We start from the raw sequence: 15662 nt of genomic DNA on the forward strand, positions 1-15662 counted from the left end.
AACCCTCTGCATTGTGCAGGAAAATCAAATCATCTGGAAGAGGTGGCTGTGCAGCTTCTTCTTTAAAACCTTCAGAGATAGAAAATCCACAACTTCTGTAGATAAACTGCTTTGTACAAATCTTACCATCAGGAAGTTTTTTTGGTCATATTTAAGGAAAATCTTGGTAACTATAACCTGTACCCATTATTTCTGGTCATAGTTTCTGTAGTTGTGGGAAATCGTTCTTGACTATCTTCTCTATGGCACTAATTTATGTACCCGAACACTGATGCCGTTTCCCATCACTCCTCCTTTTTCCTTTCTCCAAACTGAACGTCACAAGTTTTTTCAGCCTGTCACCTACCCCTAATCATAACCTGTCAATATCCTGGAAATGTGATGCCCGGTATTGTACACAGTACTCTAGTTGTGGCCTCACCAGTGCAGAGTAGAGAGGAATAATAACTTCATGCATTTTTAATATAGTGTTTCTTGTAATGGATCCCAGAACTGTATTGGCCCTTCTAGGAACTGTCTTAGACTGCTGGCTCATGTTCAGTTTATTGTCAGTGACCACACCCAAGACCTTCTCCAATGAATCTCCCATCTTTTTTGGGTTCATTACATTTTTTGTCCTAAATGTAGTATCTTATATTTCTCCCTGTTGAAAGACATTTTATTATTCACAGCCCAGAGTAATAAATTGCAAGTTGTTCTGATTAGATTGCATCTTATTCTATCATCTAGTGTGTTGGCCAGATCTCCCAATTTTGTATTATCTGCAGATATAACAAGCCACCCATCGACGTCATTGTTTGTTTACTTCCTTACAGGAGTTATATGGCCACCTATCTCATATAATGATTCTAGGCAGCTCACAACAATCCATAAAAACAAAGATAAAGACAGAAGTACCCTTTCCCCCAAGTGCCAGACCAAACAGCCTCCCAGCTCAACTGCCCAGTTCTTGGGGGAAGAGACAGGTCTTCAGGGCCCTCTGGAAGGCTAATAGGATAGGGATCTCTCAGGTGGGAGGCTGTTCTTCTTGGGATGGCTACCAAGAAGGCACACCTCTGAGGTCCCATCAGGTAACAACATTTAAGGGATGGGACTTGGAGAGCACCCACCTATCTAACCTAGTAGAAAGGCAGATACCCTCAGGGAGAAGTCCTGCAAATAACCTGGCCCTGTGCTATTTAGGACTTTATAGGTAATAACCAGCACCTTGAATTGCACCTAGAAAGCAACTGGGAGCCAGTAGGACATCCAAAACTATGTGCTGCTGCATTCTGGACCAGTTGCAGCTTCTGGATGGTATTCAAGGGCAACCCCATGTACAGCACATTATAATAACCCACATGGGAAGTTCCTAAGGCATAGGTGACTGTGAGCAAGGCGTCACAGTCCAAGTTATCCAATTAATTATTATCCAAGTAATTAACAAAAATATTGAATAATAGTAGCCCCAAGACACATTCCTTTTGGAAACTACTCTCTTTTGCTCTCCAACCTGACATAGAGACATTAGTGTTCACTCTTTGAGTGTGATTAGCCAGTCAGTTGTAAACCCATCTTACTGGTGTACCATCCAAACCACACTTTAACAGCTTATCAATGAGAATGTCATGTGGAATCTTGCCAAAAGCTTTTTTATTTATTTTGTTTATTTATGGCCCAAGACCAAGTCACAGAAATTAAAAATACAGCACACCATTAATACATGCATAAGTAACAGTACATAACATACATAAAAGGAAGAAACCCTGTAAAGTTAACAATTAATTGAAGGCACCAAATAGTTTCTATAAGTGAAGGTTATAAATAAAAAATGTACTACTGCTTTGAAACACCTGGGTATTTAGTAAGAACACCTGAGTATCCTTATCATGAGTGGAATTTATCAGACTCAAGTGTGGGTGTATTAGCTCTGATCACCAGTGTGAGTACTGTGGGCACTTTAAAAGGATGTGTGAAATAGACTCAACCTCAAGAAATACATACTTGATGTTCATATGGAAGATTGGCATACTGACCTGCTGTCACCCTAGTAAGGAGATCTATATGGGCTAGGGAGAAGAGCCTTCTATGTGGGGTGTATAGAATCTTATAGAAGTGAGAGAGTAATTGGTCTGTATCAGAGATGGGAAAGTTTGGCTCTGTCTACCTGAATGTCTAAATTCCATACCTTCTGCTTAAGTTCTACAAGGTTTTTTTCTAGGCCTAAAGCAAGTAGGACTTATATTGATAGTCCACACTGTCTCAGATCTTGTTCTATTTTCAGAGTGGATTGATGTATATCATATCCTTCTCGGCCTTTTGGCTCAGATCAAGTATTGTCAAAAGCTTTGCTGAAATTGAGGTAGATTATATTTCTGGTGTTCCCCTTGTCCTCTAAAATTTGCTTTGTCGTCTTGGATCTAAGAGGTAATTTCTAATGGCTCCTTACTATTCTCCTGATTTTCTAAACCTGCCTGCAGTTGAGCAGAAGAGAGGATTATGATTAGTTCAGAAATAGTTTGGGATTGTTCTGAGTTATTCTCCTTGCACTCATATTTATCACTTAAAGTAAAAGTGTTTAGAGTCTTAAACTTTACAATTTTATTTTAGATTTAGAACTGCTTATTTCCTAGTCTTTACTGATAATTTGTTCTGATTCTCAGAGTGATTTTGTTTTTTGTTCTACATTTCTCTTATTTGAATATAAAATATATTAGGGCTTTTTTCTTGTATATTTTCTCACTTGTTTTCTTTTATGTTATTTCTTTCCAATCATATTTTCATTTTTTTTCTTTATATAATTACTTTGGACTAGGCTTTTTAGCCTATTAAAAGATCCCAAGGCAAGGAAGTTTAGGACAATATACACATTTTAGAGGAGCATAAGTGGCCAGATTAAGAGCAGAAGAAAAGCTTTAAAACATAGTACAGAACTATAAATAACTTTAATTAAATCAAGCAGACCAAAATATATAATGCTTTATCAAACAAATAAGGCCAATGTAATATTGTTAGAGAGTTCAACAATTCAGGATCACATAAATGATCTTGTCATTTGTTTTCAGCAAAAAGATTGGAGGTTATATTGTACAGTTATGGTGCAACCTGTCTTCCTCAGAAACCATTCTTATCAAATCCATTGTTTTAAATTATGTTATTAACTTTGCTTATTATTTGTATGGAAGTTCCTCTTGTGGGTCTCAGAAGTTAATAGTCTGTTTTATCATTTCATTAGTCTATCCATTACCTGGTGACTTCAGATACATAAGTAGTGCCAACAGAAGTGACTATATGTAGTTCAGCATTGAACTGTGGGGTCCTTGGTGCTCTCTGAGCTTGGTTGTCTCAGTTCTTGTTCTGTTTTCAGGCTGGATTGATGTATATCATATCCTTCTAGGCCTTTTCGCTCAGATCAAGTATTGTCAAAGCTTTGCTGAAATTGAGGTAGATTATATTTCCGGTGTTTTCCTTGTCCTCTAAAATTTGCTTTGTCGTCTTGGATCTAAGAGGTAATTTCTAATGGCTCCTTACTATTCTCCTAGTTATATTACCCGACTAGGTAATATCAGTGCAAGTGAGTGTGGGGTTTGCTTCCTGTTTATATTCAGTAGTTTGTCCTGCCAGTTTTGGTGGGTATGTGGTTTTCTTCTTGGTAGTTTCTTGATTATGGTATTGTTTTCTGCTTGACTGTTTGCCTGGTGTTAATCCCTGCTTATCTGGGTGTTGGCTGCTGGAGGGGATGTGTTCTGGTCTTTTTGTTTTGTTCTTAGGTTTTATATTGTCTCTTTCGAATGGTGTGTAAATATGGTTTATTTCTATGTGTCTATTGATGGCTGATTTGTCTGAATGCCAAGCTTCCAGGAAGTCCCTAGTGTTTTTGGATTTAGCTTGGTCTAGGATGCTCACAGTTTCCCAGTTGAACTGTGGTTGAGTCTATCCATGTGTTATGAGATTAAGGAGTTTTCATCGTGTCTTCTGACTGCTAGTTGGTGTTCATGGATATACCTTGCTGGTCTTCTGCTTGTCTGTCCTACGTAGTGGCTGTTACAGTCCTTACACTGTATGTTGTGGATAACTTCTGTTTTTTCTTCTGGGGTACTGGGTCTTTTGATTTATTTAAGATGTTTTGGAGGGCTTTAGTTGGTTTGTGTGTTATAGTGATGCCATGTGGTTGTAATAGTCCGTTGATAGTTTCTGAGATGTTTTTGATGTATGGTAGTGTTATCCTTTTCATAGCTTGTGTTTGTTGTTCTGTAGTGGATTGAGTGGTCAGGCACTTTTGATAAAGTTGTGTGGATATCCATTTTGTTGGAAGATGTTGTATAGGCAGTCTGTTTCCTTTTTCTGGTGTTCTGGCTGCTGCAGTGTGTTTGTACTCATCTGAATAATGTTTTTACACAGCTCCTCTTGTGGGAGGTTGGTTGTTACTTTGGTAATGGAGCACTAGGTTATTGTAGGTTGTTTTTCAATAGACTTGCATCTTGCAGTTCTAATTTACTATAGTTTCTCTGCTGATGAGGATATCCAGGAAGGGTGGTGTGTTGTTTTCGTCTTCCCTTGTGAATTTTATTCCTTTGAAGATGTTGATTGTTTCATGTGTCTTCTCTAGTTATTCCTTTTTTTTTTTATTATGATAAAGGTGTCATCTACATACCGAATCCATACTTTTGGTTGTATGTGTGGGAGTGCTATAGTTTCTAAATGATGCATTACGGTCTCTGCTATGAGTCCTGAAAGTGGTGATCCCATGGGCGTTTCTCTGATTTGTTGGTATATTTGTCCATCAAACTGAAAGTAGGCAGTGAGGCAGACATTGATAAGGACCATGATTCTGGGTATTTCAATCTTAGTGTATTTGGCTAGGTCGTACTGTTGCCACAGATCCTTTCAGTAGTTCTGGATCTATGGACGTAGAGTGCTGTGACATTGAATGGAACTATAATTTCATCTTCTTCTACTTTTAGGTGTTTGATTTTCTGGAGGCTCTGTAGTGGGGAATTTATAGAATATTCGCTCCCTTCTGTGAGATATCCAAGCTTTTTTCTATGTTTTTTGGCTATGTTGGGGGCCCTGGTAACAATTCAGTTGGACAAAGAGGTATGTCAGGTTTGTGTATTTTGGGGCATCCGTAGAAGCGTGGGAGGATGGGTCCACTGCTTTTTATCTGCCACTGTTCTTTTTTTGTGACTTGACCTTTCTTGGTTAGTCATTGAGTGTTCCCTTGATCAGGTTGTCCAGTTTCTATATTGATGTTTACTGGGATGGACGTTTCTTTGTCCTCCACTAATTCCTCGGCTTTCTGTATGTATTGTATTCTGTCAATGATAAATGTGGTTTGGGCTCCCATCTGCTGGGAGGATTATGATGGTTGGGTCCTTCTTTAGGTTTTTGAGAGTTTCTCTGTCCTCTACTTTGAGTTGGTTCTGCTTCTGTGTTCTTCTGGTCTATGGTATGATTGTCTGCCATATGTCTTCTTGGGTCTCTATGGCAAGTCCTATGGTTTTAAATGCTGCTTCTAAGGCTGCAAAGAATTCTAACTGATTAGCATTGTCTTTGTTATAGTTGAGACCTTTCTGGAGGATATTGTGTTCTGCCGTGGATATTGGGCAGCTGGACCTGTTGACCACCTGTTTGGGTTCAGGTACCTCTTTGCTTCTTGGGTTTAGCTTGAGCACTTTGGTATGGGGTTTTGTTTTCTTTTTTTCAGCTTGTTTTAGAGATGTAGTCTTGATGGTGCTTGTCAGCATTTTTGTGGGTTCTTGGCTCATGGTTTGTTCCAGTTGCTCCTTGAGGTTATCTGTGGTGTGCTGGTATTTGTTTAGTCTGAGGTGAGCATCCATGATCATTATTGGTATCATTTTTCAGCCACTTTGTTGAGCTATTTTCCATCCAGCTGTGCAGTTTATTGGAGGTTTGTATGTGACACTGGTGGGTAGGGCATGCCGTCATAGGCATTCGTGCAGAAAAATAGTAGTTCCTTGATGAAGATTTGCCTACATGCAAATTCCTCTCATTTGTGTGCTTTCTGAAGCATTTGATATGTGGTTCCAATAGAAAAGAATATATGTAGCTCAGGGTTTAACAGTGGAGTCCTTGGTGCTCTCGGAGCTTGGCAGAAGACTAGCAGAGCACATCCATGAACACCAACTATCAATCAGAAGAAATGATGAAAACTCCTTAATCTCACAACACATGGACAGATTCAACCATAATTTCAACTGGGAAGTTGTGAGCATCCTTTTTTTTTTTTTTTTTTTTGGCCTTCAAGTCAGTGTTGACTTTTGGCAACTGCCTGGAGAAATCCCTGCAGTTTTATTGGCAAGATTCTTGGAAATGGTTTGGCATTGCCTCCTTCCTAGGGCTGACAGAGAGTGACTGGCCCAAGGTCATCCAGCTGGTTTTGTGCTAAGGCGGGTCTCCCAGTTTATAGCCTGGTCTTAGCCACTACACTGACCAAGCTAAATCCAAAAACGGTAGGGAATTCCTGGAAGCTTGGCATTCAGACAAATCAGCCATCAATAGACATATAGAAATAAACCATATTTAGACACCATTCAAAAGAGACAATAAAAAACCTAAGAACAAAACAAAAAGACCAGAACACATTCCCTCCAGCAGCCAACACCCAACACCCAGATAAGTAGGGATTAACACCAGACAAACAATCAGAAACAATACCCTAATCAAGAAACTATCAAGGAGAAAACGCCATCAAAACTGGCAGGGCAAGCTACTGAATATAAACAGAGAACAAATCCCACACTCATTTGCACTGATGATGTTACCTAGTTGGGTAATGAAACATCTGCAAGCAAAGAACCAAGCTCAGAGAGCACCAAGGACTCCAAATCAGTAGTAGTGGTGATGGTGGTGGTGGTGGTGGTGGAATAATAATAATAATAATAATAATAATAATATAATATTATATTATTATTGTTGTTGTTGTTGTTGTTATTATTATTATTATTATTTCTTCTAAAATTCAAGGCCATTTCATGGGATTTCTGAGAGTTATCTCATCAAAGATGGAAGTCACCAAGATACGGGTATTATGCACATTGTGCTTGTTATAATCACCATTTCTCAATTATGTGAATATATATGATCCAATAAATTGCCTAATTATTTCAGTGAGTTTTATCTTCCACTTTTTTTTTAATTTTTGTAGTTGGCTCTGTACGTGCTTTCTTTCCTGGATCCCAAGGACTTGCTGCAGGCAGCACAAACTTGTCGATACTGGAGAATTCTGGCAGAAGACAATCTTCTGTGGAGAGAGAAGTGCAGAGAAGAGGGTAAGGTTAAAAATTTTATCTTCAGAGATTCATTGAAAAAAATGCCTTTGGTTATGGAAAGTTAATTATTCTAAATATTTTTATTTCAGCAGCAATACAAATCCATAAATATGTTAATTTGCTGTTTTAAAGCCAATAGATATGAATTCTGGTATTCAGGACTGGAATATTAGAATTCACATGAGTACTGCTGAACCATTTGTTTAAGTTGTAGATTCAAAGAACAAAAAAAAAGATGTTCCTCACAATTGCCTGAGTTCTTACTTTGCTGTTTGATCCTCCATTTCCTGCATTCTTCACACTGCCAAAACAAGCAAACTTCCTGGAATCTCTTTCATGCACGTAATCAACCCTTCTTGACCTGGCAAGGAAGTTCCTTCGACATACTCAAGTTGTCACTGCACCATATTGTGGATAAGCTGAACGATCTGGGACTGTTGGGAACAGAGCACCACTTCTCTTGATTTGAGGAGTTGCAGCAGCTACACATCATACAAAAAAAATCAGTAGCAATGATTGCCTAGCTGACATATAAATAGGTTACTGGCACCATAACCTGAAGCTCCCCATCTTTCACAGCTATTTCTTGAACAGTTTATGCAATTTTGGCAAAGCATCCCATGCTTTCAGGAAAATCTCACAAGAATTTGGTAGGTTATATTCAGTGCTGAGACATCTACTAGTATAAGCAAATTGTTGTGGCAGTAATTGAGGTGTTAAGGAGTAGGATTCAAATGCAAAATGATTTAAACTCTGCCTGCATTGTGCATAATATACAGTACATGTTAGAAAAAAGTTACCTGAAAATGTACGGAAGTTTGATATTGTCAGTAACAATGTAACAATATAAATAGTTTATAGCCACTTGTACAAAAACAGCTTTACAATTAGAATGCACTTTAATTCTATTAAAATGCATTAAAGGATTTGTTACAAAACTATGAAAGACAATTATAATACAAGAAGATACTGTATAGTTGGTAAAAATCCAAGTAAGTGGTGTTTTAAGGATAAAAATTTCAGTAGTATGATACTGTAGTGGTAAAATACATGTCAAAACCTTTATCAGTTACAGGCTAAATTAACTGTTTTCAGGTTAGGAAACAAACATGTTTAATAAAATAGAGTAAAAATAGAGGGCACTTAAACTGTCTGAATTGCAGGAAGAGCTTCTGTTTGTTAAGCACATTTGTATATTCAGCCAGCTATCCCCTGAAGGAAAGCAAGAAGTGATTGATTTCAGTTCCTTCCTAAAATCTAGTTAGGTGACAATTTCAAAGGTACTCTAGCAATTGAGAGAGCAAAATTAAGTTCAGCAAGTTACATTCTTGGTTCCCAGAAACTTCCAAATAAAAAATAAGTAAATAAAAATTAAAGCCAATTATGTTTTGATCCATAAATTATGTCTTGAAACATATTTACCAGTTTGGAACCTGGCTGTTACAAACCATGATGACATCAAAATGATGACATATATGATGACATCTTCACACAAATGCCACAGTTTATAACATGAATGCCCATGACTGTTACATTAAAAACTGGCCAGATGGGTGAAATCACAGCACATGTTTATCTTAAAAATCTCATGAATTTTTCTCATGATACGTATCTTACATACGTTCAGGATTGAAACTAAGCAGTCCTTTAATGTTGAGTATCGATAACAATTTCAAGGTAGTGATGAGTGAGTAAAAGCCTAAAGGTAAAACACAACCTGATTTTTTTGATAAGAATGAACATCAAATGCACATTTTTGGCAGAGATAATGAACAAAAACAGAATTTTAAACATTTGAATGTATAGCACAGTATCTTCATAGGTGTTCTAGGGAATATTAAAATATGTGGTGTAAAATTCTAGGCTCAAATCTGGATAAGATCAGTGCTAGTGTGTGCACTGCTAACAAGAAATACATTACTGATTTCAAGGGAGTTAGGCATAGAAAGCTTGAAAATGAGCAACTGCAGTTCTACTGTTATATATAGAATAGTAGATATTTAAGAAAAAATTAAATTTGAATAAGGTGTTTTAGATAACAGAGGTAAATAAATAGGAGTTCTAGTATAAGGCTTTGTGATAAATTGTATGAAGGATAGAATAGTTTTGATTTGCATGACAAACAAGTAATGTAACAGAATGTAACAAAATTGGTAATGGTTTATCTTTTTGGAAAGGGAGTGTAACAGAACATGCAACTAACATCATTTTGAATTTGTTTAAAATATATAGGAATTGATGAACCTTTACATATCAAGAGGAGAAAAGTAATAAAGCCAGGCTTTATTCATAGCCCATGGAAAAGTGCTTACATCAGACAGCACAGAATTGATACTAACTGGCGGCGAGGAGAACTTAAATCTCCTAAGGTAACCAACCATCTTTGAATAGACTATTATATTATGAGTACAGTAGAATCACGTCTTAGTATTGGTCTGAACTAACTGATTATTTTTTAATATTTAAGAATCTAACTTTGTTTAAATAACTTGCAAAAGTTCAACTTCTTCAATATTTTTTTCATTACCTTATTATCTTTTCTCTCACATTATACTGTAGAACTTCAAAACAATTTCCTCACTACCCGATATGCTGATAGTTATATATCCAGTTTTTTTCAATGCATACATATGCTTTAGCATACTATATACAAAAATGTATAAATGGTTCCATTTATTTGTTAATTTTCACAGTCAACAAAAATGGAATTTAAAGGTGGCTTTGCTTATAGACTCTCAGATTTCAATGTTATTAAGAAATTCAAGTTAGGAATTGCAGTAGGTAAAGCTGTTCAGAATATATCTGTTTTATGAATAATGGGAAGTTTTATATACTTTACTGGTTTCTTCACAACTTTTCTTCCTTCCAGAGCCCCCTTCCAGAGCAGGTATAATATCCTACACTGAGATATACTTGCTCCTCATAGGGATTTCTGCAATTAGCAGGGTCTTATCAAATCAGGACGCAAATATTTCTAAAAATTAAATGAATTCTAGCATGCAAGATATAACAATTAAATCATCAGTTCAGATGGTGTTATCCTTTTGTATATTATGCAAACAATCAAAGGTCTCCCCTTTTGTCAATGTGCCAAGGCATCAACTTAAGTTATAGTTCAACATGTATGAACAAAATTGGGTGTGACTGTAAATAAGTGTTACTTAACCAACAGTATTATGGTTAGTCATAGCTTATGGAACTTGAATTTTGGTCATGATACCTCACAGATTGAGTACTAAATAATTCAAACTATGAGAATTATAGGTAGATTGAAAAGCAACACGTCTAGTTGTTTTTGAACCACAACAGATTGCTGCAAGTGTGTTCTAGGAAGATTTACACATCCTACCTTAATTTGTCATAAAAATGAAGTGAACTGTTGCACAGTATATTTAATATTGCCAGATTGTACTAATAGAACAATCATACTGCCAAATCTTATGCTTTGTAAATAATTGTTACAGGTGTTAATTTTATGGCCTTTTCAATTCAATTTATTTGTTTTTAAGACCCAAATTAGTCTATAATTGTAGTGCATAATGAAAACTGTGTTGCTGTATCTTAGTGCAGAGCAATTCATTTACCCAATATTTTATTACTCTATATATATTATTTTAGAAATTTTGAAAGTTATATATATTAGATAGTCACATTTGTCTTCAAAACATTTGATTAAGACACAGAAACTTTTGAGGAATCTTACTGGGGCTCATCAGAAAGGAAAAATAACATTCTTTAATACATGTTAAACCACAGCAGTGTCTGCAGGCATATAATCTGGTCCTATTCAAATTAAGCAGCTTTGGATCTGATAAGTTCCTCCATGGGAAGGACTAGTAAGGAACCTTGTGTATGCCATATGGAATCATATGGAAGTTCATATGGGCCTTGAGTATGTCATTTTAATTTATATGGAAAAAAGTGTGATGTAAATAAAGTATTTCACCAGTGAACAGAGGAGAGATGTCAGGTTCAGCCCAAGAACAGCAATGAGGCAATCCAGTACAGTTCAGTTCCTTTATTAGCTTGCACCTAATAGACAGAATCTCGCCAGACTAAACCTGTCTAAAGCAACTAGTGGATATACCCCGTGAGACTCTAGGGAGGGGCCAACCTCATCTTTGTCTTCCCACACTCTTGTTGTGGGCTGAGGAGGTGCTTGCTCTGGAATGCCTCTCTCCTCTCCTGACAACCCTGAACTTCCATTCCAGAATCTTCCCCGCTCATGCCATCCATTACAAGAGGTCCATAAATAGTATGGTCATATTTTGAGCTAAATCTTTTTGTCTGATTTCACGATGGGATTGCCCTTTTCTTCTCTTCTTTCCCAGTCTGATGAGCAATGAAATCCAGATATCAGGCCAGTAAAAAGTCAATGGAGACTCAGCTGGATTTGTAATGTAATTTGAAACAGGCTGTATATACAGACAGCCAGGAAATGAAGTCACAATTAGTGGTAGGAATGTGATGCTAGAAGGAAGTATGCTAAGATAGGTCATGTTATATGTTGTAGTATAGCAGCTTGCTATGGGTTGATGCTACTTGTTCACACAGGTAACCAAGTTATGATTTGCATGGATTAAACATTAAAGCATGTTTCATAAGACTGGGGAAAACATATCCTGATTATTTAAACATAAGGGGCAATAAGAACTACTATTTTTATTTTAATGGTACAATCGTTTCTATTTTTGTCTGAGATGTGTGTGTCTTTTTTATATTGTTAGGTGCTCAAAGGTCATGATGATCATGTGATCACATGTCTACAGTTCTGTGGTAACCGAATAGTCAGTGGTTCTGATGATAATACGTTAAAGGTTTGGTCAGCAGTTACAGGAAAGGTAAACCAAATATGTTTACTGTATTCTAATAAAGTTCATCCCAAATATGTTCCTTGCTTTGTAAGATGTGCTCTCTGAAGCTTAGTCTGGTATTGGTAGTGCATAGTTCTATTTCATCCAACACTTTTCTAGTCACTTCAAATCCCATTTTAAACTAGAGGTCCCTGTTATATGAAATGTGGTAATTTGCTTTATAACAGAGCAGGCCATCATGCAAGATGGAGAAGAAGAGTGAATCCAAGGCTGATTCTAAGGTTCATAACCCATAATTTATCATGCATCTTTGAGTTCAAGAACTGCTAACTACTTCTTGAACAGTGTTACTTCATCACTGCAATGTTGATGGGGAAATCAACATCATGTTACCATATGCTCCATTCTTTTATATGAATCCAGTATTATCATTGGCAGCATATTAGCAGTTCTTGTATTCCCACATGGCTGTTATCTTGTTACCCCACTCTAAATAGTTTTAACATAATCGTAGTCCATAAACAAAAAAAATGCATCTCACAGATAGACTTTCATTAAAATTGGCATTAAATTTGATTTAAATAAGACTTGAATAATTATTTGTTTATTTATAGTAATGTTTATGCCTCCTACTCAGCATATGTCGAATTCATTTAGCACAGTTCACTAGGATTAAGAATACCTTTAGGATGGCCTTAGTAGCCAAACCAAATATAACATTACTAGAACTTAACCCATTTCATTTATTATAGTTTAGGTCATATCTGTTTGAAAACAATTGTATTTAAAATGCTATGCACTTTCCAGTTCCAATTAAATTTCCTTTCATGTTTCTAGCACTTGGAGTACGCAACTAAAATTAGTAGCAGAGAGTGTCCAAAGAAGCAATAGAGCCATTCAAAATATTTTTCTGAGCAAGGTGAAGGACAAGTATATACCAGCCACTCTTCAGGTTTTTAAAATTAGGTCACTGCCAAAATGTTATATGGGTTGCAGGGATTGTGAACCTTTAAGGATTATCCAAGCAAAAAGTTTAAAAGCTATTTTCAGGTAATCTAGTATATATATCTAACACTTCCTGTAATTCAGGATAACCCTTACTAAAGTTTGTGCGTGAAATTGTCTCCTCAATTATTGGTTCAAATTAATAATTATATCTCGATCCCTCATATATGTGATTCTGCCAGATTGCTATCAGCCCTCTTGGGAAAAAATAAATTAAAAACTATCCATATCAATGTGGCTTTTCCACACACTTGTTGATTTCTTGGAGTTTGAAAGATGCAAGAAGTATTTCAAAACACTTGGGGAGTGGCTGTCCCTATTTAAGGGAGGCTTGGAGAAACTGTTTCCAGCCAACCTTCATTGATATCCTCTATAGAAGAGTGTTATCTCTAGCATGGTTTAATACTTTACCCTATGTGTTCTTGGAAGGAAAATACTTCCAAGAAAAAATGAAGGAATAGTTTAGGAAAGTACTCCTAAATCTGAATTTATTTGTTCTTATTAATCGGGAAAAATGACTCTGCGGGTCAGATACCTCTACAATCCTCTTTCTATAAAGATGTTTGGGGTAATCTCTGTTAATTAAAATGGACAGTAGAAAATATTTATCAGATGTATACAGAGGACAAGAAGATACTATCCAGTTTTATTCTGTTGTTCTCTTGATACAACATTTGTTTTGCTGACATCATTTTAGTAATATTAGGAAATAACTGAGTTTGATCTAGGATAAAGTATAAGCTAAATGTTTGTTGATCTATAAATGATAAATATTCATCTACTTGTGAGTCAATCATATTGAATGTAGACGTCTCTGATTTTTTTATACACTTCCACTGTAGCACAGGAGGAGGATGGACAAGGGCTGCACATTATACTGATTATAAGGAGCTCCAATTCTTCCTCCCCTAAGTTGGAGAAAACCTAATATCTAGACCTGTTGATGTTGGGTGGCAAGGTTCTTGGTCAAAGTCAATTCTGATTTTGGTGCTAGGTTTAGAAATGGGACTATAGATGTTTTGAGCATTAAAACTTTAGGGTGTTTTATAGCTGTAAAGTCAGGGTGAACGGGGAAATCTGCATTTGCATCCTGAGCAAACTGAAGTTTATTCAGTGTGCACTAATAGTCCACATTATAACTCCAAACTATGCTATGCAAAAGAATTCCATTGCACACTAGGGATAAAAAGGCATAGACATTTCTTATGCCATTGATTTGCTGCTCTGAAGGATCATCTGACTTTGAGCAGTGGGATGGTACTCGAAGAAGACTACAATTCAATTTTAGAAGACTACAACTATTATATGCAGTTATTTTTATTATTTAATATTTTTCTTATTTCCAGCACTTTAAAAGAAATTAAGAATTCATAAACAAAAGTATATGGGTTCCTGGTTCTAAGAACCTATGTCCATAATAAACAATAAAGGGAGAATAATGGGGTAAAGTTTAAGTTTAAGAGCTTACAGAAAGAAAATTATTCGGAAATAAGCAGCAAAAGGGTGATTAGAACGTTGATTTTGGAAAGTTATAAATGGATTGAGGGGCTAAATTGACTGGCAATAAGATTTTGAAATTAACTATAAGAATCCTTCCTGTGATTTGTTTAAAATTCTATTAAAAATATATGAAGACCTTGAATTTGTAAGAAATCTTTCCAGGGGAAAATGGTGTGGATGAGAGGAAAACATGATAAAAGAAGACCTTGAAGGCTGGTTATTAGAGGCAACTAGAAATAAAGATTACAATTAAAGAAGACCCACTAATACAGAATGGAGAGAAGTATTTTACTCTGGAAGATTTCAAGGATATTTGGCAACAATGTACTCAGAGCTTTCTCTTAAGATTGTCTGATACTATAAAAATGGGTTTTAAAGAGGAGACAGAAATGAATACAACTGAGAATCAGGTTGTTTTGGATATGGATTTTAAGATTATAGAATACAAGAATGATATGGAAAAAGATGTTACACAAGACTTACAAATGAAACTGGCTGCTGTTTTAATAGCTAAAAGGGACATACAAATAATAAATCAAAAGAATGGACTTGGATGTGTAGATTTCAGCGCAGAAGAGTGACTTGGACAACTTTCTTACTTTGGACTTACAAAAGAGATGTGTTATACTTATGAAGGGGCTTCTGAGAAAAGATAAAGAGAGAATGAAAATAAATCAGCTTTGAGACGTTACTTCAAAGGAATAAAGAACAAGGCTTTTAAAACCAAAAAGAAGGATTATAAAGTCAGTTTGTTCGATCAAGGTTAAACTATATGATGTTTTTTCTTGTAGTTTTTAAAGGATCTTTCTTGACCACGACTAAATGGCAAAGAAATTATGGGGAGATTTTTTTGTTGTATGATTAGAGAAAGTGATGGGTTATGTTAAAATTGAAAGAAAGTGTTAAATTTGGGAAGAAATTGCTGAGAGGAGATGAAGAGAAAATGATAAGAAATTAATTTGTGGAATATTAATTGAAGGGTTTAAAGATTAAGATTTTCTGGTAGCTCTTAATGGAATTTTTTTTATTACATTTGAATGAGGTTTGATAGATTTGCTTATGATAAAATATG

The 15662-nt window shown here is 35.9% G+C and overlaps 1 protein-coding gene across 4 annotated transcripts in view; it reads left to right on the plus strand.

Annotated features, from left to right (window-relative positions):
• FBXW7 (F-box and WD repeat domain containing 7) overlaps window positions 1-15662 on the plus strand; it is a 145826-nt gene that overhangs the window by 111417 nt on the left and 18747 nt on the right. For all 4 annotated transcript variants that reach the window (XM_088132752.1, XM_088132753.1, XM_088132755.1 and 1 more), the window contains 3 exons: window positions 7148-7271; window positions 9504-9640; window positions 11999-12112. In XM_088132752.1, the coding sequence (XP_087988878.1) occupies window positions 7148-7271; window positions 9504-9640; window positions 11999-12112 (375 nt within the window). The remainder of the gene's footprint in view (window positions 1-7147; window positions 7272-9503; window positions 9641-11998; window positions 12113-15662) is intronic.

This window comes from Python bivittatus, unplaced genomic scaffold, assembly GCF_059951505.1.
Source record: "Python bivittatus isolate LINGU-HERP-01145 unplaced genomic scaffold, Pbiv_v1 ctg000070_np1212, whole genome shotgun sequence".
Lineage (NCBI taxonomy): Eukaryota > Metazoa > Chordata > Lepidosauria > Squamata > Pythonidae > Python > Python bivittatus.